General features: G+C 40.1%; 2 protein-coding genes across 6 annotated transcripts in view; both read left to right on the top strand.

Moving 5' to 3' along the window:
* LOC145511709 (uncharacterized) overlaps positions 1–2,179 on the top strand; it is a 255,848-nt gene extending 253,669 nt beyond the window's left edge. For both annotated transcript variants that reach the window (XR_014058090.1, XM_081505361.1), the window contains one exon: positions 94–2,179. The gene's annotated coding sequence lies outside the window, so the exon portion shown is untranslated. The remainder of the gene's footprint in view (positions 1–93) is intronic.
* A 4,718-nt stretch (positions 2,180–6,897) lies between these two features.
* Positions 6,898–26,777, top strand: part of PJA2 (praja ring finger ubiquitin ligase 2) — a 128,742-nt gene continuing 108,862 nt past the window's right edge. For 2 of the 4 annotated variants that reach the window (XM_081505354.1, XM_081505353.1), the window contains exons 1-2: positions 6,898–6,967; positions 25,535–25,651. In XM_081505354.1, the coding sequence (XP_081361480.1) occupies positions 25,621–25,651 (31 nt within the window). In that variant the 5' untranslated portion in view covers positions 6,898–6,967; positions 25,535–25,620. Of the gene's footprint in view, positions 6,968–18,566; positions 18,661–25,534; positions 25,652–26,777 lie in introns of those variants that run through there. The other 2 variants (XM_081505356.1, XM_081505355.1) reach the window with 1 other exon arrangement.

Here is a 26,777-nt window from a genome sequence, read left to right as displayed (position 1 = left end):
GTAATTTTAAAGAGAAAAAAGATGTTTTAGTGATATTAAATTCTAGTTTTATCCATGGAGGTCTGTATTTACTGGCTAAGACTCATTTTCTAGACAGCTGCTCGTGAAGTTTAGTTTTTAAACGGACACTCTAAGTTTGTTTCTGAAGTTTATCAAAGTAATCTAACTTTGGATGAATATCTGATTCACCATGACCTGCAACTGGGAGATGATGCATCCTGGAAAAGATATCAGGTAAAAGACTCTTTATAGCCACCTTGGAAACCATGCCAGGCCTCTCCTGGATGAACTGCAACTCCTGTTTTTGACACCTGATTACAACTCAGACAGGCGCAACCACACCAGGATGAGCAGATGTGACATCTGAAACAGACAGATAACTCAAGATGTGGGACTAGGCCTGTATGCTGACACCTTGGACAGTTGTTCACACTTGTGCTTATGAACCAAATGTATTTTGTCTTTGTGCTCAATCTTAGGCAAGTTTCAAAAAGAAATCGAATTCCTGTTTATGGCCCAATACCTATGTTCATCACTCCTTGATTGCCTGGGTGGATTTTTCCTCTCCGGGCCCTAACTGGATGGCTCTTGGAAAGTTTTATTTTAAAGAAAAGAAACTCTAGCACTACATAAGCTATGTTATCCACCAGTTTAACTGAGACTTTCTGATCCAGCTAATTAATAACACCTATTCTCAACCTGGCCATAAATACTCCTTTTCATTAGGTGTTATATTTTGGGTAGCTCCTAACAGGCCCCAGTGGATTTTTGCAACAAGTTTATGACATTGACTCTCCCCAGAAGATATATAATTGGTTTCCCTTGGGCTCAAGGTCACCTACAGGTAACCTTGGAAACAGCCCCAGCCAATCTGCCAATCTGAGTTTAATACAGGCACACTGAGCTCAATCAGTTTTCCAAAAGTATGATCATTTGATCGCAGTATTTGTTCCTTCACTTGGAACAGAAGATATTATTCATGTAGAGGCTTTAACAAAATTCACTCAGCAAGCTTTGAATGATAGTGATCAACCCATTAGGTTCTCAGTTTGGAAGTCTCCATGATGAGAAAAGCAGTCTCACAGAATTTCACGGCCCTCAATATTTGAGCTGCTTCCCAAGGGGGAATTTGGCATGCTGCCATCCATGGGGTCGCAAAGAGTCAGACATAACTGAGTGACTGAACTCAACTGAATGGGGAATTTGTGCTGTAAGATGTACTGACTGCTGTGTCTTTATACCTAATGAGTCTTCAGATGTAACTGATCTTATAACCCGTGTGAAGTGTCACATTTCTGCTCTGAACAATTCTCTTCCCAGTTTAGAGGAAGCACTAGGAAAATGCTTTGGTTTAGGAGGATCTTGGCTTAAGTTTTTGCTAATGGTGTTGTTGATACTACAGGCAATTTTAGTTACACTTTGTGGAACTTATAACGTAATAGTTTCTTTTATGCTATGTGTCACTTACTTATACTAAGATAGTATATTTACATTTATATTTTCAGTCAATTGAAAATATAGATTATGCCAATAGTTCTCTATAAAATAATAGGCATACACAATGCACATGTGAGAAAAATTGGTTTAAGTCTTATTGGACAACCTAGAATTGACTGTCAGTCCTCGCCAAACATTCTGCTAGTATAACCCCACAAAAACAGAGAACCAACCTATTAGGACTTGGTATCAAGGGATATGAGAGACCCAGGGCAGGAGAGCAACTACCTTAGAAAATATTTGCTCACCTACTGCTTTCTATCAAATGATTAATGATCAAAAGGGGGAAATTGTGAAATAAAATTCATATTTTATGACAAGACAAGAAACATTTAAATATAAAAAATTTTTTCTTTACCGTTTGGTTTCCTCTCTCCCCTCTACTGCACATTGCACATTGACCAAACCTCCCCCATCAGCAGAAATACCTGCTCAACCATCAAGAGCAACATTTTCCTGGCATCAGTAAGACCGCTCCTTAAAAGGTAACATTGCTTCTAGACTTGTAAGGGACCATGATGATGCTTGGATATAGATGATGTAAACGGTCAATAATATGTCATTTAAGGCATCTCCCTCTGCCTCAAAAAACTTACATTACTGTGCCTTGAATTCAGATGGGCAGAATAGTTCTCAGAGCTTTTTTTATCAATAAAAAATAAATGAGATTTTTTTATCAACAGTGGTGTGTGGCCATTGAAATTCTGTCTGGTTAGCTTAGTGCTTATCTAATGATTAGACAGAGATTTCCTTAGATGCCTGGAATCAGTATGTCTCCCAGGGTTTGCTGAGTATTTGGTGTATGTGTGTTGGGTCATGGTTCAACACCAAGCCACGCGGTTGACAGTTTCCGCTTAGTCTTCATCTCTTATTTGTGCAAAAGCCTCAGGATCAGCCTCTGTTGTTGCTGTTCAGTCGCTCAGTCATGTCCGACTCTTTGCCACCCCGTGGACTGCAGCACGCCAGGCTTCCCTGTCCTTCACCATCTCCTGGAGCTTGCACAAACTCTTGTCCATTGAGTCGGTGATGCCATCCAACCATCTCATTCTCCGTCGTCCCCTTCTCCTCCCGCCTTCAGTCTTTCCCAGCATCAGGGTCTTTTCCAAGGAGTCAGCTCTTCGCATCAGGTGGCCAAAGTATTGGAGCTTTGGCTTCAGCATCAGTCCTTCCAATGAGTATTCAGGGTTGATTTCCTTTAGGATGGGCTGGTTTGATCTCCTTGCAGTCCCAAGGACTCTCAAGAATGAATGTTTAGGGCGTTCTCAAGTCTTTGCCAAGTTTATGCACGCTTATCACAGTCCTCGGCATGTGTGCTGGTTTCTGGATTCTTATGAATGTGTTGGAGCTTACAAAGCTCCTACAGACATTCTCCAGCTTTTCCTTTTAAGCTTTCTGTTTAACCAATTTTGCTGCTCCAAACTGTTTCCACTGTCTAAGGTGTGGCAGAATTAATCAATTCCCTCTCAGTATTTGTTTGTTTGCTTGTGTTTTGACAAACGCTTCTGGGGAAAAAGCTTTCCCAGGTTTGTAAGTGAGATTTTCTGGGGAACCAGCAGACAGGTCAGATGATGACCCTTCTCTTGGAAATAGGCTCTGAAGGAGTTCCAGCCTCATTGTACCTTGTCTGGTATCTGCCACGATGCTCCTTTTCACCACTGATTGTCAGCTAGTATTTTTCGGTGCAACAGTGGAGCTGGAGTTGAGGAGATTGGATTAGAGTAAGCTGTTTTCTTGAATAAATGCTTTCTGGGTTGCTGCAAGCCCTTGATTGATTTCCAGAGTTCTGAAAAAGTTGACTCTGACAATTTTGCCAGTTTTCTCATTGCTTTTATGGAGAAAATAATTTTTGGAGGTGCTTGCATCTCCATTTTTGCTGATGTCACTCTAAGGATATAATTTGAATTCAGGTCTTCTCACTCATTGACCAATCCTCCTCCTATTACATCTGTGGTTCTCAAACTTTACATGCATCAGAATCACCTCAAAGTCTTGCTAAAATACAGATTGCTGGACTCTACACCTAGAGTATCCAATTCAGGTCTGAAGTCGGACCTACCTGAGAATTTGCATTTTAAAAAAGATAATGCTGATTCTGTTGGTATGGGGATCACACCTCAAGAACTACTGCATTACATCCTGTAGAAATGAAAAGTGGTGGCTTCATTTCATTGCTGTAAGGAGTGCTTCTCACCTCTGAAATCAACAATAATACATGTAAATCATTAATACATACCTGAACTGTGGTGTTGAAGAAGACTCTTGAGAATCTCTTGGATGGCAAGGAGATCCAACCAGTCCATCCTAAAGCAAATCAGTCCTGAATATTCATTGGAAGGACTAAAGCTGAAGCTGAAACTCCAATACTTTGGCCACCTGATGCGAAGAACTGACTCACTGGAAAAGACCCTGATTCTGGGAAAGGTTGAAGGTGGGAGGAGAAAGGGACAACAGAGGATGAGATGGTTGGATGGCATCACTGACTGGATGGACATGAGTTTGAGCAAGCTCCACGAGTTGGTGATGGACAGGGAGGCCTGGCGTGCTGCAGTCCATGGGGTCACAGAGAGTCATACACGACTAAGCGACTGAACTGAATTGATATACCTATATTTATCTATATATATATATAATACAATACATAAGTATTTAGTACTTACTACATGCTAGGTATTGAAACAGGGGGAAGGGGACATGGCACAACCTTTGAAAACATGACAGAGCCCGTATTCATCTGACAGGGAGATACAATGATCACGAAGATAGTTTTTCCAAAGTGAGGCTCATCCATTGCACTCCAGATGTGCTGACCCCTGCAATTTCCCTAAATGTGGGAAACTCGACTTTGATGCACAGTTGTGGTACTGGGGAACTCTCCCCCCGGGGGGAAAGAAAAGAATAACATAACCCGAGGACACAACATAAACAGATTATAACCAAATGGGTCCAAGATGTCAGATAAGTCCAGTTTGACTAGACCTTAATCCTCAATATATGCTCATTGTAACACATCAGCAAGCTAAATGACACACCCAGAGGTACCATGACAGCTCCACAGGAGCTAGTACATAGTGAGAGTGTAGCCTTTTGATTCTAGAATACATGGAGTGTTTCTCAAAGAGTAACATAGATCAATTCTGATGCCTTGGGAGATGCATGCAGGATTTAAAAAAAAAGACTCACATAGTGAGAGAGTGATTCCTATTTTGGTTCTATTTTTCTCTCCTTTGATTATATCATGATAAAAATGCCATTTTCCTGCTTGCTTTTAAAATATGCTTCTAGTGCTTGGTAACCTTCTCTTTCTTTACAGGGAGTCGGCTTTAGGCTTAGAGACTTTAGTAGAAAAATGCTCTTTCATTCCCAGAGTTTAACAACTTTGCTTTATGTTCACTTCTCCTTCAGTTGCTTTCATCTCAGGAGAGGTGATACAGGCTTTCAATTTACAGTAATTTACGAAGGCGCCCTCTTAAAGAAATTGAAAGAAAAACATTTATTAAAAAAAAATAAATACCACTGTCAATGTATACACAGATACAATATGAAAGAGATTAAAATTTGGAAAACCGTGCCCCAACAAACAGGTTAGTGTATCCAATTGAATCAATGTACAACATCCTAAAAGGAGACAAGGGAAATGTGACTGAAGTATCAGTTCTCTTTCAAAGAGGAAGAGACTTGGATGGAGAAAGAGCCTCCACTTCTAGAGCAACACGTGTGAAGCAGAGAAACATCAAGCAGGAAATGGTTTCTTGGCAAGAAATATACTACATGAGTGGGCTAAGAGTTTTGTTCCACAAACTGTCTAGCCAATTCTCATAGTTCAACTTTTATACTAAATTTGGGATAATTTTGTTGTCATCAGCAGCAAAAAAAATTAGTCTGGGTTCACTGGCAGGAGATTTTGCAGTTGCCAGGGACAGCGCAAGAAGTGGGGCTCTTAACTCTTCGAGAAGGAGATAAGATAAATGTATTCTGGGCATTGGGCATGTGTGTGGTGGGGGTGAAGGGGGCTGCGGTAAGATGGGAGGAGAGCGGGACTGTAATCACAGAAGCGGACAGGTTCAGCGTGAAAAGAGGACACGTGCAGGACGAAGAAACAATTCAGCATCAGCGACACGACTGACTAAACTGTTACCCATGCTTAAATTAAGCAAGGTATCCAAGGACTACAGCTGTTTTATTTATTTTGGTTGCAAGTGATGGGAGCTGATACTCGCCAGCTTGACAACCCATCAGCCCCAAGGTGCAAACTGGAAGCCTCTGGTCAGGCCATGGCTATACAGAGGAAAGGCAGGCATCCCCATAAGACCTGCCCCCACCCCAAGAGAATCAGAAATGAGCGGACAAACGACTGCCTGCGGGACTGTGGGGTGGGAGGGGAGAAGGTCAAGGTGGGCAGGGAGGGAGACCCGCCCGTCCTCCTTCTGCTCTCTTCTCTAGGCCTACCCATGATGCCCGGAGACCTTAACCTTGTTAGTTAGGTCTACAGTCAAATTAGGATTGATTTTGGAAACTGGTGTTGGAGAAGACTCTTGGGAGTCCCTTGGACTGCAAGGAGATCCAACCAGTCCATCCTAAAGGAAATCAGTCCTTAATATTCATTGGAAGGACTGAGGCTGAAGCTGAAACTCCAATACTTTGGCCACCTAATGCGAACAACCGACTCATTGGAAAAGACCCTGATGCTGGGAAAGATTGAAGGCAGGAGGAGAAGGGGACGACAGAGGATGAGATGGTTGGATGGCATCACCGACTAGCAAGCTCAGGGGGTTGGTGATGGAGAGGGAGGCCTGGCGTGCTGCAGTCCATGGGGTCGCAAAGAGTCGGACACGACTGAGCGACTAGACTGAGGATTGATTTTGACACCTCCATCTCGCGTGCTGCGCCTTCATTTCCGAAAGCCTAACTGCGCCAGTTGTTCTCCAGTTCTCCGCACGGCCTCCCTTCTCCAGAGACCCCACCCTTGCCTCCCAGCTCAACCCACAGAAAGCCTTGCGGTCCGGGCCCGGCACGGCGCCCCGCCCCCTCAAACGTCGCAGTGCTGCAGGGAAAGGGGGCGGGGCCGGACGGGGGTGGGGTTTGTCCTTCCGCTCTAGGGCCAATCGGCGAGGCTTCCCCTTGCCGAGACATGGGAGCGGGGCGCAAAGACAGAACGAGTGTTTTCCCCTTATCCGCCACGTCCCAACTACTGACGCGCGCCCACTCCTCAGGTCCGATTGGGCATGCGGCTTATCCCCGCAGCAGCCTGTTAAGCCTATTGGTCGAGTCCGCGCTGGGGGCGGGGCTTGCGCGCGCCCCGCTCTCGTCTGCGCCGCGGCGCAAGGGGCGGGGCGCGCCGCCGCCTCCCGTGTTTCCGCCGCCGCCGGCTGCTGCGCGTTGGGCGGGGGAGGAGTCGGAGGCGGAGAAGAAGGCGGCGGCGGCGGGTGGAGGACCGAGCGCCGTCCTCGCTCCGGAGCCGCTTCTCAGCTCGGTGAGGGGGTTGCTTTCCTTTTCTTTAAATGAGGCTGGTCCCGGTGTCGGGAGTGCGAGGGTCACAGCGGGGAAGCTGCCGCCTCCGCCGCCGGCGTCTCTCCGTCCCGGCCCTCGAGCGGGGCCCGTCCGCAGCCCGCCGCGCCGGCCATGGTGGGTGGGGTCGCTGGCTGGGAGAGGCCGTCTTCGCCGCCTGCGCCCGCTCCTCCTGCGCCGGCCGCGGGGCCTCCGCAGGCCGCTCCCCCTCGCCGTCCTTGGCGGCTGGGCCCGGGAGTGCTGCCTTTCTCCCTCAGCGCCGCTGTGTGAGGAGAGCGTCTCCCCCGGCGCGCTCACCGCCCCCCGCGCCCCCGTCACCCCGTGTGGAGACCCCCACTCACCCACCCCGTGTGGAGACCCCTGTCAGCCCCGCTCACCCCACTCAGTCACCCCGTGTGGAGACCCCCGCGCACCCGCGGTCTCCCCGCTCAGTCACCGCTTGTGGAGACCCCCGCTTACCCCACTCAGTCACCCCGTGTGGAGACCCCTGTCAGCCCCGCTCACCCCGCTCAGTCACCCCGTGTGGAGACCCCCGCGCATCCCCGGTCACCCCGCTCACCCACCCCGTGTGGAGACCCCTGTCAGCCCCGCTCACCCCGCTCAGTCACCCCGTGTGGAGACCCCCACGCACCCGCGGTCACCGCGTGTGGAGACCCCTGTCAGCCCCGCTCACCCCGCTCAGTCACCGCGTGTGGAGACCCCCACTCACCCCGCTCAGTCACCGCGTGTGGAGACCCCCGCGTACCCCCGGCCACCCCGTGTGGAGGACCCCCGCGCACCCCCGGTCAGGCACCCAGTTAGAGCCGAGCCGTCGGACGCCGCGGGCCTGCGGCAGCTCCGCGCCCCCGAAAGCCACCCGTGGCCGTCGCCCCCGAGGCTCGGGCGCGCAGACCCCTGCCCAGGCCGCGGCCGTCACGCGCCCCGATACCAGCCCCGCGCCCCCCGGCGCCCCCGTCAGCGCGGGGGGCCAGCGCCGACCCCGACCCCGGCCTGGCTCGGCGGTGACGGCTCGTCAGTGGCCCTGCGCGCGTCCAGGGGCTGAGCGCCGCCCGGACCGAGCCGAGCAGGAGAGGGGCAGCCTTCTTCACTGCGAGGAAGAGCTGTTGAGAAAGAAGACTTCTCTCTCTCTCCAGGCTTTTTTTTTTTTTCCCTCTTTTTTATTCTAACAGACGCATAGGGACTGCGTTGAGTCGGCTGCTTCCGGGAAAGTAGCTTTTTTAAAGGCCTAATATATTCTTATTTTTTATCATGACCTGTTTGGTAAGTTAAATTTCGTTACATTGGCAGCCCCTTTTGGTGAAAACTATAGATCATTTGCAGAGTATATAAATAAACACGAAGGTAAACATTTAAAAGATTTTTAACGGACGTTTGGGCTTGTTTTTCCCATGTCTTCTGGAATTTATCATTTTTATATGAAGTAATTTTGATTTTTAAAATTCAGTTACAAAAATGCAAACTAGATGTAAAATTTCAGCAATACAGGAAATGAACCATTAACTACAGTGTGAACATTCCTTTTTATCCTCCAGTCTCGTTCCAGTGTCTAGAGTTAACAGTACTGTACGTCTTCCTCATGTACACTTTTAAACACATATCCATACATGTAAAGTTGGGAGAGTTTGGTGGGAATATACTAAACACGTTGATATATGACTTGCTTTTTTCGCCAAATTATGTATCTTGGCCGTCTTCCCTTGTAAATTATAAGTCCCTTTGGTACTTTTCAAAAGCTAAATGATATTTAAATAATTTCAGTGGGATGTAATTTACTTAACCGTTTCCTTACTGAAAGACATTTAAGTTAGTTACTTTTTCTTATCACAAATAATGCTTTATTTGAAGCCAAGTTTTACAGTTACTTGTTTTTAATAATATCCTTTAAATTTTCTTCAATTTTAAAACTTCAAACAGCATGGAAAGACTGTAAGGTAAAAAGTGCACCTCCCATTTCCCCTTCTAGTTCTACCTTCATCATAAGAGTCAGCTGTTCAGTGAACTTCCTCTTTATGTGATTATTTCTGGAGCATGGATTCCTAGAAATTGAATTGCTAGATTAAAAACAGTATGCATTTAAATTTTGATACCCATTTCTATTTGTTATTCTTTTCGAAGTTAATCTTATGCATTATACAAATGAACTTTAGACTCAACTTGCAAATTAGATAAAAGATCCTTTAGGTGTTTTGAGTGAGGTTATATTGAAATTTTAGATTAATATGGAGCAAATTGACCTTTGTGATACTGAATCTCTCTCCTCTGATAGATATGTATGTATAGCAGGTCTCTTATTTCACATCTTGCTTAAGGAAAGTTTAATAGTTTTATTCCGTAAAACTCCATGTATGGCATTCCATGTTGGTAGCTCTGGTGGGGAGAAGGCAATGGCACCCCACTCCAGTACCCTTGCCTGGAAAATCCCATGGACGGAGGAGCCTGGTAGGCTACAGTCCATGGGGAGGAGAAGAGGCGAACACGACTGAGCGACTTCACTTTCACTTTTCACTCTCATGCATTGGAGAAGGAGAGGGCAACCCACTCCAGTGTTCTTGCCTGGAGAATCCCAGGGACGGGGGAGCCTGGTGGGCTGCCGTCTATGGGGTTGCACAGAGTTGGACAGACTGAAGCAACTTAGCAGCAGCAGCAGCAGCAGCAGCAGCTCTGGTGGATGGAAACTTTCAGTAACATTTATTGGCCCCCCCCACCCCCCAGTTATACCAAAGCTTTTGAATTTTTTTCTGCTTATCATGTATCGAACCACTTTACTGAGTTGATTATCTGAAAATATTCATAGTTTTGTGGCTTTTAAATTTTATTGTAATTTGTGTTTTCCTCATTACATTAGGACTTTGCTGGTAGCTCAGCTAGTAAAGAATCTGCCTGCAATGCAGGAGAACCGGGTTCATTCCCAAGGTTGGGACAATCCCCTGGAGAAGGGAATGGTAACCCACTCCAGTATTCTTGCCTGGAGAATCCCCAAGGACGGGGCAGCCTGGTGGGCTGCAGTCCTTAGGGTCACAAAGAGTCTGACTGGACTGAGCGACTAACACTTTCACTTTTCTTTCTCATTACTTTGGCTAGTATACATTTTTATATAATGTTAAATAATAGCAGTGATAGTTCACAACTTGGTGGTGTTTTAGGCTTTAAGGGGATTGTTTCTGATGTTTTAGCATCAATTATGATGTTTACTGAAGCTTTCTGATAAATGGAGAGTATAATAGGTTAAAATATTTTCTTGCATTCTTAACTTTCCAAGTGATTTTATTGTTTTTTTTAACTTCTGATGACATTTTAAAAAATCATAAATGGGTATTGAATTTTATTGATGTCTTTGATACCTTTTGAGTATTTGTATAGGGGCATCACCAGTATTCCCTGGTTAATATTTTCCCAAAAGAGCTCTTTTTTACAGAATCAATTTTATTGAGGATAATTTACTTAGAGTAAAATACGTAGATTTAAAATGTACGGCTCAGTGTGTTTTGACAGATGTGTATAGTCGTGTCACCACTACCACAATCAAGAGTAGAATATTTTCATTACCACAGTCAAGATACTGGATATTTCTCTCATCCCCAAAAGTTCCCTTCTGCCCTTTTTCAGTAAGTCACTTTTTTACCCTCGGCTCTGGGAAACAGTTTGTCCTCTTTTTCTCTCACTCTAGATGGGTTGCATTTGTTCTAGAATTTTATATAAATAAATTATGTCACATATATTCTTCTCTGTCCATGTCTTTTTCTTTCACTATGTTGTTTTTGAGGATAATCCATGTGTTTGTATGTTTAGCTGGTTCATGGCTTTTGTTGCTGAGTAATAGTTTATGGTGTATTGATTTACCACAATAATTGACCATTTCACCTATTACAGGTATTTGGATTGTCTCCAGTTTGGGGTTCTTATTAATAAAGCTCTACGAACATTCATTCATGAATGTGTGAACATACATTTTCATTTCTCTTGGTTAAAAATACTTATAAATGGATTTGTTGGGTTGTATTGTAAATGAATGTTTAACTATATTCAGAACCTGCCAAACTGTTCCCCATTTTACAGTTCCAGTTGCTCTATGTTCTCATCAAACTTGGTTAATTTTAGCCCTTCTAGTGGGTATGTAGTAGTATGACACTGTATTTTAAATTTGTATTTATCTGATGTCTAACGATGCTGAGGGTTTATCATTTATTATGGATCATTTGTATGTATTCCTTTGTAAAGTATGTGTTCAGATCTTTTGCCGTTTTTAAACATGGAGTTGGTTATCTTATTGAGTTGGAGGAATTCTTTGTACAGTTTTCTGTAGAAGTCCTTTGACCTGTACAGATGCATACACACACAGTGGAGTCTGAAGCTACCTTTTCATTGTCCCAGAGGAGCTTTTAATTTTGATTAAATTCATTTCATCAATTTTTCCTTTTATAATTTGTATTTCTGTGTTCTAAGTTTGCTCAGTACAAAGTCAGGCATATTTCATTTTACATTTTCTTCTACAGATGTTATGTTTTTATGTCAAGGGGTATCAATCTGTTTTGAGTTATTTTTGCATATGGTGTGAAATAAGGGTCAAGTTTATTTCCCAGTTCTGGCACCACTTGGTCAAAAGTCAGTTTGACCCTGTGTGTGAGTGTGTTTCTGGACTGTCCCCTTGGTCTCTGTTAGTCAGTTTGACCCTGTGTGTGAGTGTGTTTCTGGACTGTCCCCTTGGTCTCTGTTAGTCAGTTTGACCCTGTGTGTGAGTGTGTTTCTGGACTGTCCCCTTGGTCTCTGTTAGTCAGTTTGACCCTGTGTGTGAGTGTGTTTCTGGACTGTCCCCTTGGTCTCTGTTAGTCAGTTTGACCCTGTGTGTGAGTGTGTTTCTGGACTGTCCCCTTGGTCTCTGTTAGTCAGTTTGACCCTGTGTGTGAGTGTGTTTCTGGACTGTCCCCTTGGTCTCTGTTAGTCAGTTTGACCCTGTGTGTGAGTGTGTTTCTGGACTGTCCCCTTGGTCTCTGTTAGTCAGTTTGACCCTGTGTGTGAGTGTGTTTCTGGACTGTCCCCTTGGTCTCTGTTAGTCAGTTTGACCCTGTGTGTGAGTGTGTTTCTGGACTGTCCCCTTGGTCTCTGTTAGTCAGTTTGACCCTGTGTGTGAGTGTGTTTCTGGACTGTCCCCTTGGTCTCTGTTAGTCAGTTTGACCCTGTGTGTGAGTGTGTTTCTGGACTGTCCCCTTGGTCTCTGTTAGTCAGTTTGACCCTGTGTGTGAGTGTGTTTCTGGACTGTCCCCTTGGTCTCTGTTAGTCAGTTTGACCCTGTGTGTGAGTGTGTTTCTGGACTGTCCCCTTGGTCTCTGTTAGTTTTCATTTTTCCAGTGCCACTTTGTCATTCATGATTATTGTTGCTTTATAATAAGTTTTAAAATCAGATAATGTAAGTTCTTTGACTTTATTTTCCAAAATCATTCTGGATATTCTAGTTCCCTTTGCTTTTCCATAAAATTTTCTAGAAGTAACTTGTTGGTTTCTACAAAAAATACTGAGGGGATATTAATTTACATTACATTGAATACATTGATCAATTTGATAAGAATTGACATCTTAATATAGAATAATCATGTAAGGACATGAGATATCTCTTTTGGTTTTAATCAAAGGTCTTCATTTTCCTTCATTAATATTTTATAGTTGCAAGATACAGAAGTTATTGCTCTTGTCAGATTTATATCCAGGTATTTCATCACTTCTGATAATATTGTAAATGATAATTTTCCAAAGTTTCCATGTCTAGTTGTTCACTGACAGTATGTAGAAATACAATTGATTTTGTATACTGACCTTGAACCTCGCAACCTTACTAAACTCACCTATTCTAATAACTTTTTTTCCTTTGTAGATTCTTTTGGATTTTCTCATGTAGAAAGTTAACATCATTTGTGAATATAGAGCATTTTTGTTTCTTTTGTTTTCAATTTGTATGTAACCACCTCTGTACCTTTTTTTCCCCCCTATTGCACTGACTAGGACCTCCAGTATGATGTTGAACAGGAGTGGTGAGAACAGATATCTTTGTCTTATTCATAATCCTAGGGAAAAAAATCTTTCAGTCTTTAATTAGTAAGTCTACTAGGGCCTTTTATCAGGTTTTACTATATACTACATATTATTATAGTTAAGTAAAATAATCCTTTAATCAAGTTTAAGGATGTCCCTACTCTGTTCTTAGATGAGAATTTTTTAATCATGATTGGACATTCAGTGTGCTCAAATGTTTTAATTGTTATTTATTGAGATGATCTTATGATTTATCTTCCTTGGTGTGTTAATATGAATTACATTGATTTATTTTCAAATGTTGAGTCAACCTTGCATTCTCTAGATATACCTCACTTGGTTATGATGTATTATCATTTTCATAAGTTAGTAGATTAGATTTGCTAATATTTTGTTGAGTATTTTTTTGTATTTGTGTCCATGAAAGATATCTTTTTCTGTAATATTTTTGTATCAGGATAATGCTGATCTCACAGGCTTAAGTGTTTCTTCCTCTGTATTTTCTGAAAAATTTTGGATAGGATTACTATTTTTTCATAAATGTTTATCAGAGTTTGCAAGCTAACTTATCTGGGCCTAGATTTCTTTGTTGAAAAAGGATGGATTTAATTACTTGAATAGGTATAGGATGGTTCAGTTCAGTTCAGTCGCTCAGTCGTGTCCGACTCTTTGCGACCCCATGAATTGCAGCACACCAGGCCTCTCTGTCCATCACCAACTCCCGGAGTCTACCCAAACCCATGTTCATCAAGTCGGTGATGCCATCCAACCATCTCATCCTCTGTCGTCCCCTTCTCCTCCCGCCCCCAATCCTACCCAGCATTAGGGTCTTTTCCAATGAGTCAACCCTTCGCATGAGGTGGCCAAAGTATTGGAGTTTCAGCTTCAACATCAGACCTTCCAATGAACACCCAGGATTGATCTCTTTTAGGATGGATTGATTGGATCTCCTTGCAGTCCAAGAGACTCTCAAGAGTCTTCTCCAACACCACAGTTCAAAAGCATCAATTCTTTGGCGCTCAGCTTTCTTCACCGTCCAACTCTCACATCCATACATGACCGCTGGAAAAACCATAGCCTTGACTAGACGGACTTTTGTTGGCAAAGTAATGTCTCTGCTTTTAAATATGCTATCTAGGTTGGCCATAACCTTCCTTCCAAGGAGTAAGTATCTTTTAATTTCATGGCTGCAGTCACCATCAGCAGTGATTCTGGAGCCCAAAAAAATAAAGTCTGACACTGTTTCCACTGTTTCCCCATCTATTTCCCATGGAGTGATGGGACCAGATGCCATGATCTTAATTTTCTGAATGTTGAGCTTTAAGCCAACTTTTTCACTCTCTTCCTTCACCTTCATCGAGAGGCTCTTTAGTTGTTCTTCACTTTCTGCCATAAGGGTGGTGTCATCCGCATATCTGAGGTTGTTGATATTTCTCCCGGCAATCTTGATTCCAGCTTGTGTTTCTTCCAGCCCAGCGTTTCTCATGATGTACTCTGCATATAAGTTAAATAAGCAGGGTGACAATATACAACCTTGACGTACTCCTTTTCCTATTTGGAACCAGTCTGTTGTTCCATGTCCAGTTGTAACTGTTGCTTCCTGACCTGCATACAGGTTTCTCAAGAGACAGGTCAGATGGTCTGATATTCCCATCTCTTTCAGAATTTTCCACAGTTTATTGTGATCACACAATCAAAGGCTTTGGCATAATCAGTAAAGCAGAAATAGATGTTTTTCTGAAACTCTCTTGCTTTTTTGATGATCCAGCAGATATTGGCAATTTGATCTCTGGTTCCTCTGCCTTTTCTAAAACCAGCTTGAACATCTGGAAGTTCACGGTTCACGTATTGCTGAAGCCTGGCTTGGAGAATTTTGAGCATTACTTTACTAGCATGTGAGATGAGTGCAATTGTGCGGTAGTTTGAGCATTCTTTGGCATTGCCTTTCTTTGGGATTGGAACGAAAACTGACTTTTTCCAGTCCTGTGGCCACTGCTGAGTTTTCCAAATTTGCTGGCATATCGAGTGCAGCACTTTCACAGCATCACCTTTGAGGATTTGAAATAGCTCAACTGGAATTCCATCACCTCCACTAGCTTTGTTTGTAGTGATGCTTTCCAAGGCCCACTTGACTTCACATTCCAGGATGTCTGGCTCTAGGATGGTAAGGATAACCTAATTTTGTCTTAAAAACGTGCAGTCTTTGACTGTGTGAGTCACCTGATATATGAGTTTTAGTAGTTTGCATTTCAGGAAATTTGTCTCTTTATTGACTTCCCGGTTGGCTCAGATGGTAAAGCGACTGTCTACAATGCGGGAGACCTGGGTTTGCCATGAAGTTGTTTCTTGTTGTCCCTTTAATAGCTATGGCATCCGTAGTGATGTCTTTTCTTTCATTCCAGATGTTGTCAATGTGACCTCTCTTTTGTCTTTATTAGTTCATTTCCAGGTTTATCAATTGTGTTAACTTTTCCAAAGATACAGCTTTTATTTTATTATTTTAAAAAAAGTTTTGAGTTGCACTGATCTTAACTCTTTACTGTTTCTTCTTACGTGCTTTGAAGTTTTATGAATCAGAATATGGTCAGTCTTGGTAAATGTCTATGTGCAATTCAAAATAATGTATGTCATGCTGCTTTGGGGCAGGATATTCTATAAAGTCTTCATTCCATTTTAAATACTAAATTAATCATTTGTATTAAATATTCTGTAATTGTTAGGTTAAGGTGACTTGTGATGCTTGTTAGGTTTTCTGTTTCCTTACTGAGGTTTTGTGTACTTGTTTTATTGGTCATTGCAAGAAGAGTTGAAGTCTCCAAGTGTAATTGTGGATTTGTCTATTTCTGCTTTGTCTTCCAACTGTTTTTATTTCATGTATTTTGAACCTCTGTAGTTAGGCACATATTTGTTAAGAGTGTTAGTTCTTGGTGAATTGACCCCTCTATCGTTATGTAGTGCCCTTCTTTATCTCTGGTAATATTTCTTCTGCAGACTACTTTTCTGATATTGATAGTGCTACTCCATCTTTCTTTTGATTAGTGATTGCATGATTAAAAAACTTTTAAAGGCATTTATTTAAAAAAACACTTTGAAAACACACATAATATGAAGATAAAAAGACTTGAGTAAGTATTGTTTGCAAGTACTCACCAAAAGAAAGCTGATATGCCTGTATTAGTTGTAATATTGTTCAAAATAGACATAAAGGAAGAAATAGGAAAATATCATAATAAATAGGTCAATTTATCAAGACAACATAATAATCCTAAGTGTGTGTTTACCTGATAACATAGTCTGTGAATATAGAAGTTAATATAATTAGTAAAGATAGGTATGCATTCATAACGGGAGATTTTAAATATACATTTGGTATAACTGATAGAACAGATATATAAAAATATCAGTAAGGAAATAGAAAATTTGAATGCCATGATTAATCAACATGATATAATTGACATTAATAGAACACTTTATCTAACAACTGAAGCCTATGCTTTTCTTTTCAAGCACATATGGGATATTTGTCAAAATATTGTGGTCCTTAAAAAGTATTGTCAAATTTCACAGGATGGAAATTTTACAGTACATGTTCTTTGAACCCTGTGAAATTAACTACAATTCAGTCTTGCCTGAGAAATCCCTTAAGAGGAGCCTGGCAGGCTACAGTCTAGTCCATGGGGTCACGAAAGAGTTGGACATGACTTAGTAATTAAACACTTTAAAGACTTAACATAATAGAAAAGTAAAAAGTGGCTGAACAACAACAGCAACATAAAAATAACTAGGTCCATGGGGTCGCACAGAATCGGACATGACTGAAGCAACTTAGCATGCATGCATTGGAGAAGGAAATGGCAACCCACTCCAGTCCTCTTGCCTGGAGAATCCCAGGGACGGAGGAGCCTGGTGGGCTGCCATCTATGAGGTCGCACAGAGTCGGACACGACTGAAGCAACTTAGCAGCAGCAGCAGGCTCCAAATATTTGAAAGTTAACCAAGACATTTCTAAATAGCCCATGAATCAAAATGAAGTCGTGATGAAAATTAGAAAACATTTTTATGTGAAAAATAGCAAAAAGATTATATCAGAGCTTGTTGAGCGCAACTGAAGCAGTGCTTTGAGAGTCCTCTATTCTTTATGCAGGCAAACTTCAGTTTTTATTGTGCTTTGCTTTGTTGCACTTCATGGATACTGTGTTTCTTTCTTTTTTTTTTTTTTTTTTTTAGGTAGACAGGAGAGATACTGTGTTTCTTTACAGATTGGGGAATTTATTAGTGCCACTTGTCCAGTAGCATTTTCTCACTGATACAGTTAGCATATCCTCATCAATTTAGGAATAGAAGAAAACTGTTAAGTTTTCTGTATAGTATCAGGAACAACAGAAAAATGCTTCAGCTGATATAATACTCAGTGAAAAACCTTGTTTCATGTCCCATATCTTTTTCTCTATTTAACTACATTGGAATCCTAACCAGTGCCCTCAGGTTAGAAAAGGTTAATTTAAAAAAATGGAAAAAAAATTTTAAAAGTGTTCGCCAGTGAAGTTTTAGAATATGTGAATTTAACAAGATAGAAGGACAACTTGCAAAAATGAAAGTTGTATATTAGCAACCAAAAAGTATAAAATAAAATTAGGAAAATACTTTTAGAAAAGCATCAAAATACGTAAGATACCTAAGAATATACAACAGTGCTAGGAGACATTTTAAAATACCTAAATATGTAGAGAGATACTTCATCTTTATATAGTAGGAATTCACTATTGTTAAAATGTCAGTTTCCTTCAAGTTGAGCTATAGGTTCAATATGATTTCAGTTAAAATCCCAGAATTTAAAAATTATGATGAAATGGATTGCAAAATTTATATCAAAATGTAAATGTCTCAAGACTTGCTATAAAGTTACAGTAATTAAAATAATATTATATTAGAACAAGATGGACAAAAAAGACCAGTGGGGGAATTTGAGTGTCTAGAAATGGAACCTTCACATACGTAGTTTCTTGGATTATGACAAAAGCTCCACTGAAGTTAAGAAACATGTTTAATAAATTGTGTTAGGTAAATTGGATATTGAATATTTGGGGAAAAAATGAACCTTGATTTCTACCTGATACTGTATTCATTTGAGCTGGATCTGTAAAGGTTCTAGAAGCAAACCTAGAATATCTTCACCTTGGATTAGACAAAAATTTCTTAAATAAAACATAAAGTTGGTTAATTAGACTACACTCAGTTATGAATTTCTATTCATGAAGATGTCATTAAGGAGAAAAGGCAAGCCACAGACTACAAGAATATACTCACATTAAGTAAATCTGGTGCAAGACTTATATCCAGAAAGTATAACTCTTAAAAATCAAAAAGAAAAAGGCAAGCAACACACTTTTAAAATCTGCAAGAAAGCTGGCAGGTTCTTCACAGAAGAAGATATCCAGAGGGTCAGTGTACATAGGGAAAGGTGCCCTACATTATTGCTCATCAGAGAAATGTCACAATGAGGCACCACCCCATCACACCCCTACCAGATGGCTGAAATTAGAGACTGACAACATCAAGTGTTGCCAAGGATATGAATCAATATCAAGTGTTGCCAAGGATATGAAACAACACTTACATATTGCTGGTGGGAATGTAAGTTGTTTCAGCCGCTTTACAAAGCTGTCAGGATCTGTTATAGCCAAATATAGCTCTATACTGTGACCCAGTAATTCCAGGTTATGTACACTCAAGAAAAGTTAAAAAAAAAAAGCCCGTACAAAGATGTTTATAACAACATGAATGAACCTCAGAAACATTGTGTCAAGCAAAAGTTAATAGACACAGAAAAATTAGACACAGAAGAATTTACTGTGCATGATTCCACTTCTATGAAGTTTAAAATCTGAAACACTTAAATGGGGGTAATAAAAGTCAGGAGAGGGGTTGCCTGTGGGTTGAGAGCAGTCAGTGTCTTGGAAAGGATGAGAGAAACCCCTTTGAAGTGATGGTATATAATTTTGACCTAGGTGAGTAGTTACATATATATATGTAAAAATTCTTTGGGTTGTAGCGTATGCTTAAAGAGTTTTGTATGTGAACAGTCCCTCAATAAATGATTGCAAAGAAAAGGGAAATAATTTAAAAGTCTTTATCGTGGAGATTTCCAAACACGTCTCTAGCGGACAGGGAACCCCCACGTACAGACCATCTCGCTTCAGCATTTTGCCTTGCTAGTTTTTTGTATCTCTTCAACCTTCACCCACATTTCTTTCTGTTTTTTATGTTTTTGATAGTGCACACATCTCAGTATCTATCACAGATATGTTTTTCTGAGCATATTTTTTAGCATCAAATGTGTTTTTTAGCATCAAATGACATTTGTTACCTTTTGGTATGCATAACATTGAATATTTTATTTTCTTGTTTCCTGTACCCTGGTTTTTTCTTTTTCTGGCTTATTGACATGAAAATAAATCTCTACAGCTTTTTTTTTTTAATTGAAGTGTAGTTGATTTACAATGTTATGTTCTTTCCAATTTTTCTACTTAAAGCTGATTAATTTGTTTATCTCAATAGAGGGTAGGTTGAGCAGCATTCTTGTTATTTGTGACACATGAATCAAAGATCTTCCTATCTAAATGAGAGGTAAATTTAAGGAATGTTCTCCATCTTTTTTTTAATGAATTGGTATTTTATTCTTTCATCTCACTTTTCTTTGACTCTAATCTTTTGCTCCCTTAGCCAATTATACTTTAAGGTAAGCCACAAAAATTATTTATTGTTCTAGTTTGTTGAGAGTTGTATTTCACTTCTTTCCTCAAAGATTACTATTGATAGTCTTAAAAAAATTATTTTTACAAGACTTTTCTTTAACAGAATGAGAAGTTTATAAAAACTTAGTGAGATAATAGGCTTTACCAGAACCAAATTTGAAAATACAGTTTTTTGTCTATAAAATTTTTAGATTATTTGTTTCTGATTACATATGTTTTATGTTTGAGTTATGTTTTGTAATGTAATTTGAGTTATGTTTTGTAATGTAATTTTCACTGTACCAGTGCTGAGTTTATTGTTTCTGTTTTACAATAGTTTGCAAAAATATCTTCAGAGAAGAGTAGTAATTAAGCGAAAAGTAGTAGAAAATCAAGTGTAGCCTTCTGTCAGGTTATCTCTTGTTACTAGGGATAGCAAACCCATTTCATCTTAGAAGTTTTAACAGTTGTCCCTTAAAATTTCTCTCTGATTTAGGTATTGTTTCTGAAGTTGCTCACTTGCAGAATTTGCTAGTCATACCTTGGACGTTTTCTTCTGGTAGTGGTGTTCATTCACTTGGTCATGCCCAACTCTTGCGAGCCCATGGACTGCAGCACTTCAAGCGTCCCTGTCCTTCACTATCTCCCTGAGTTTGCTCAAACTCATGCCCACCTCATCCTCTGTCACCCCTTCTCCTCTTACCCTCAGTCTTTCCCAGCATCAGGGTCTTTCCCTGTGAGGCAGCTTTTCTCATCAGGTGGCCAAAGTATTGGAGCTTCACCTTCAGCACCATTCCTTCCAATGAATATTCTGGGTTGATCTCCTTTAGAATTGACTGGTTTGATCTCCCTGCTGTCCAAGGATCTCTTCAGGGTCTTCTCCAGCACCACAGTTAGAAAACATAAATTCTTTGGTGCTCAGCCTTCTTTATGGTCCAAGTCTCACATCCATACATGACTACTAGAAAAACCATAGCTTTAACTATACAGCCCTTTGTTAGCAAAGTGATGTCTCTGCTTTTTAATACACTGTTTAGGTTTGTCATAAGTTTTCTTCCAAAGAGCAAGTGTCTTTTAATTTGGTGGCTGCAGTCACCATCTGCAGTGACTTTGGAGCTCAAGAAAATGAAATCTGACACTGTTTCTACATTTTCCCCATCTATTTGCCATGAAATGATGGGACTGGATGCCATGATCTTAGTTTTCTGAATGTTGAGTTTTAAGCCAGCTTTTTCACTCTCCTTTTTCACCTTCATCAAGAGGCTCTTTAGTTCCTCTTCACTTTCTACCATAAGGGTGGTGTCATCTGCATATCTGAGGTTATTGACATTTCTTCCCACAATCTTGATTTCAGCTTGTGCTTCATCTAGCCTGGTATTTCACACGATGTACTCTGCAGATAAGTTAAATTAGCAGGGTGCCAATATACAGCCTTGATATACTTCTTTACGAATTTTTAACTAGTTCATTGTTCTTGTTCAGTTCTGACTGTTGCTTCTTGACCTGCATACAGGTTTCTCAGGAGGCAGGTAATGTGGTCTGGTATTCCCATCTCATTAAGAATTTTCCACAGTTTGTTGTGATCCACACAGTCAAAGGCTTTAGCATAATCAACGAAGCAGAAGTACATCTTTTTGTGGAATTCCCTTGCTTTTTCTATGATCCAGCATGTTGCCAATTTGATCTCTTGTGTAGCAGCCTGTAACTTTTAAATCTGTGGTTGATTGCTTGATTTAGTGGAATTAGTTTTAGTAATATGTCCAGTTGCTTACAGTGATATATAGAGGTAATTGACTTTAGTCTTTATTTATTATGTATATACTAGTTAGATGTACTGAATATTTTGCGGTTGTAAATATATATAAGCAGTCATTTGTGCTTGTTGATAGAAAACATGAAAAATCTAGAGATATATTAAAAATAATATGTGTCAGGCATAATTAAAGTATAAGCTTAAGTTGCTAATAGTGGATTCTTTATTAATCTCTTGGGGTATTTACTTTGCCTTAGCAGCTGAAAATGGAAGGATGAGATAATGTTAGGAAGCTAGGTTTAAATGTAATTGGTTCCAGCATATATGAAACTGCTTTCTGGTGGCATTTGTCAGAGGTTGTTATAAACCTATTTTGTCATGAAGTTTTTATTTTTGAATTTATAGCTTAAGTGTGGTAATAATTACAAAGCTTTGTGTGACTAAAATATTGTTTCACAGAAAGAAAATATGGGCTAGATAATTATAAAAATTTGTTTTAAGAGAAATTTTAAGAACCATTTCTAGGGCACTTAAATATATGTAAAGCTAAATATGAGAGAGTACAAAATAATAATAAATATATTTCCGTATTTCCATCAGAGAAAGAGGCACAGAATTGTCATGCATTCATTTATCCCTTCATTGACTGCTGTTTAAATATGTATCATTATGTTAGACATTATACTGACACAGTTCATTTAATAGACATAACACACTTAAAGCAAGGTCTTTGTCTTTAAATTCACTCTTTCAGCTCTGCCGTGGGAGGGTAGAGCCCATATTCAGGCTTTTCCTTGTATTCTTTTGAAGATTGTTCCCATTACCTATCTAGAGCTGCTGGCATATTATCCTAGTTAAGGGGTAAAAGGATGACACCTAAGTTAATAATTGGAAGATCTAGAATTAATACTTCCCTGATTAATTCCTTTAATTCTTAGACAACAGCACATTTGTATAGTTTTTTTTGTTTTGGTTTTGTTTTTGCAATTAGGAAGAAGTATGTGAAAACTCTTAAGAATTTGAAATGAATAATTGTCACAAGTAGAGAGGAATCATATGTTATTAGATGAATAGTACTAGCCAAGGAAACATTTCTTTAGAGAAAACTCAAGACACCAAATGTTCCCAATAAACTTTACATAGAAATCTGCCACTGATGAATTAATCATTTTAAGACTATGGTTTTTATTGTTCATCCTCTCTCCTCCCTGTTCTTTCTTTTCTCTTTTATACTTCAGAGATAGGAATGAGTAGCACTGTTGTAGAGCTTATCTATATAGCTGGCCTAGATAAAATAGAGATAATTGATATCTACAGAGAGATTCTAGTTGACATTTTATTTATAAGACAAGAACCGCGATTGAAAATGACAATGATGATAGAAGTAACAGGGAACAAGAAACGCAAGAAATCTGAAACATTGTAGAAAATATTAGAAAGCCAGAAATAAAAAAGTACATGAAATTTATCATTCTGTACATTGAAAATGAGAAAGAGAAGTTTAGAGACAAAGAATTAAACTCTGTGGGCCAAATACAGAGAAAATAAGGAAAGAAAAAAGAATAACTTTGAGAAAATTTTGTGAGTCTTGAAAGCAACCCTACTAGTGCTATGCGATAGAAATTTTTTAAATGGCCAAAGAAAGTCCTTGTGAAATATAGAATACCATTTCTTGAGAGAAAACCGTAGTTACTCCAGAGAGAAAAATTGCTTTGCTTACAGAAGAGTGAGAAACTGACAGGACAGTGTCTTAACAGCAACATGGGATGCCTCGAAAGCAGTGCCTTTTAGAGGTGGGAAAAATGATTTTGTTTTGAACATAAGTCAAGAGTGGTGGAAAGATGAAATATTTTGTTATGGAAAGACTCAACTTTTACCTGCTTACATAAAGTTCCTAAAACAATTACTTGAGACTCTTCTAATAAAGACAAAACGAACACACCCCTGTTCCTGAAACAAAAGAGGGGAGAATATGGATTTCAAATCAGGGGAGCTAACTCAGAACACAACCAGAAGATAGCCCAGAAGTAGTCAGATCTTGAAAGCAAGTAGACTCAGTTTTTATCAGGATGTTGGAGGGCTCCAAAAAGAATCTTTTAGAAAGAAATGGATTTATGTTGAAAAGAAATATGATAAGAAACAGGGAGATTTCATGATTTCTGTACTGTTAACACCTCTCTCTCAATGGCATATTGTGATGAGGCTTCTGTATTTACCATTCTACCAAAGACGCCATTGTCAAGAGCTCCAGTACCTTCCCTGTTGCTAGGTCTAGGGTCAGTTACAAATCCTTGCCACACTTCTCTTTTAGCAGCAGTTTGGCACTGTGGATCAGTTCTCTGGTCTGAAGTGCTTTTTTCATTGGCATGCACACTCCTAGAGTTTTTTCTTTCTCTTACCTGCCTCTCTCACTGGTTGGTTTTCCTGGTATTTCTTTTTCCCTGACCTCTAAATTTTAGAGGCCATCTCTAACAAACCGTCTATTTTTACCCTGGTCCAAACCACTGTGATCTCTTGTCAGTATTTTCATAGCTTCCCAAGTGGCTCAGTGGTAAAGAATCCACCTGCCAATGCAGGAGATGTAGGAGACACAGGTTCAATCCCTGGATGGGAGAGATCTCCCTAGAGGAGGAAATGGCGGCCTACTCCAGTATTCTGCCTGGAAAAGTCCCGTGGACAGAGGAGCCTGGGGGCTGCCGTCTGTGGGGCTACGAGAAGACTGGCACCCCTGAGCGCGCGCACACACGTGTACTGTCTAACATTTATTTCTTGTTTGTTTTGTTTAGTGTCTGTACCCTGTACTGCAGTTTTAGGAGGGCTTAAGATGGCGGGAGTATTTGTCTGTTTTGTTCATTTTTATATCCTCAGCACTGAAAATAGTGCCCGGAATATTGCCTTATTTCAAAGAAAAGGCTTTGGATAAAATATCCATGAACTTAAATCCATGGCCATCCTTTAAGTCTGCCATGTACTGTACTGTGAATCTGTGAAGATTCAAGTTATTGCAGATTATTTTTCTTATTATTAAAACAATATTAATCAGAGCTTGTATTTTTGCCAGTATGGCAGGATTTTTTTTTTTATATTCCTTTATCTTTTAGCTATTATTAACAATCTGACTTGATTCAGCAATATTAGAGCATTAAACACCCTGTTGCTGGGTTTATAATTTATATGGGAGAATGTGTATGTATACTTTTCTGTGTGTTAATTTATAGCTAGCTGTATGGCTAGACAGATAGCATATAGATTTAAACTAATTTTCAGAGCTGTAATCTTCTAGTAACTTTAACTTGGTGGTGGGCAGTTAGCAGCAGCTCAGGTGTTAAGGTGTTTAAATAAAAAGCTAAGCTCTTGCCAAACTTTAAAAAAAAAAAGTACAGGTTGTAACTTTTAAAATACTAAATAAATGGATTAATTTCAAAACATGAAGTTTTTATATGTTACATGGTAAATTTTAGTTTTCCTGACTTAGAATAGGTTCTTCTTTGGGATTAAAATATCTGGTCAATTGCCCATTCTAAAGAATAGTCAATATATCATTTTTTACACTTATTGTTATAAGCCATTATACATTTTTTAAAAGAAGTTTGTGTTCTTAGGGTTAACTTCTTCTAACAGTGGCAGGGCTAAGGGAACTTCAGTGTTTTATGGAGAAACAAAGGTAGCATAGTTTGTAGTAGATGCCCAAAGTACTATATAACGTAAGTTTGGTCACATTCCCCAATCAACACTTCTCCTAATATATTTGCTTATGTACTTATAAATTATTTGTGTGTTATCATCGTTGTCTTTCTTAAGGATGATATATACTTAAGGCAAGGTTTTCCAAGAGGATATCTAAATATTTTCAAATAGACATCTTCATAGTTTTGAGATTTTTTTGATTGCGTTATCAAATCCAGTGTATGTTTCTATGTTATCAGCAAGCTAAGAACTTCACTAGAAGTTATTAGTTTTGCCATTTTGTTTTGTGCTTCTGTTTTATTAATATTGTGTTTCATCTGTGGTTTCTTTTTAGGAATCTTCTGCAGCTTATCCATTGTGTGAGTAAAAACTAAATCACATCCATATTCCACTGAACTGGGCACACGGAAACTGCCATATATGTCACAGTATACTGAAAAAGAGCCAGCAGGTAAGCAAAGTCTGTGTTACTTACTCTAGATTGAAGACATCATATTTTCCCCTCTGGACTCCTTGAGTACTGTATATGATGTTTAATCTTGGTCTATTTAAGGCCAGTTTCAATCCATATATTGAGTATTTATAAAGCTTAATTTCTAATTTTTGATATGAAAATGAATATAAATAGAAATTGTTACATTTTCTTTTCCTACCTCCTTGTCATCTGTTGTGGTTTACACTTTGGAGACTATTTTTTTGGAGGTGTTGTTAAAGGTACTGGTTCTGGAGTCATCAGTTCAGTTCAGTCGCATCCAACTCTTTGTGACCCCATGGACTGCAGCATGCTAGGCCTCGCTGTCCATCACCGACTCCCAGAGCGTGCTCAAACTCATGTCCATTGAGTTGGTGATGCCATCCAACCATCTCATCCTCTGTCATCCCCTTCTCCTCCTGCCCTCAGTCTTTCCCAGTATCAGGGTCTTTTCCAATGAGTCAGTTCTTTGCATCAGGTGGCCAAAGTATTGGAGTTTCAGCTTCTGCATCAGTCTTTCCAATGAATATTCTGGAGTCATACTGGGTCATTGGACAGGATACTTAAATAATCCATTTAACCCTAATTTTTTCATTTTTAAAATAAAATACAGTATCCACCTCATCAGGTTTGTGAAGGGATGAAGTAACAATGCAACACTTGGTATTATATGTTATTAATACATGTGTGTTTTTCTTTGTGCTACAGTTCAGTCACTTAGTCATGTCTGATTCTTCGTGACCCAATGGACCGCAGCATGCCAGGCCTCCCTGTCCATAACCAACTCCCAGAGTCCACCCAAACCCATGTCCATTGAGTCGGTGATGCCATCCAACCATCTCGTCCTCTGTTGTCCCCTTCTCCTCCCACCCTCAATCTTTCCCAGCATCAGGGTCTTTTCAAATGAAGCTCTTCGCATCAGGTGGCCAGGGTATTGGAGTTTCAGCTTCAGTATCAGTTGTTCCAATGAACACTCAGGACTTATCTCCTTTAGGATGGACTGGTTGGATCTCCTTGCAGTCCAAGGGACTCTCAAGAGTCTTCTCCAACACCACAGTCCAGAAGCATCAGTTCTTCGGCGCTCAGCTTTCTTTATAGTCTAACT

The sequence above is a fragment of the Giraffa tippelskirchi genome, chromosome 6, assembly GCF_054371585.1.
Source record: "Giraffa tippelskirchi isolate mGirTip1 chromosome 6, T2T-mGirTip1v1.2.pri, whole genome shotgun sequence".
Classification (NCBI taxonomy): domain Eukaryota; kingdom Metazoa; phylum Chordata; class Mammalia; order Artiodactyla; family Giraffidae; genus Giraffa; species Giraffa tippelskirchi.
This window is presented reverse-complemented; position numbering and strand designations above follow the sequence as displayed.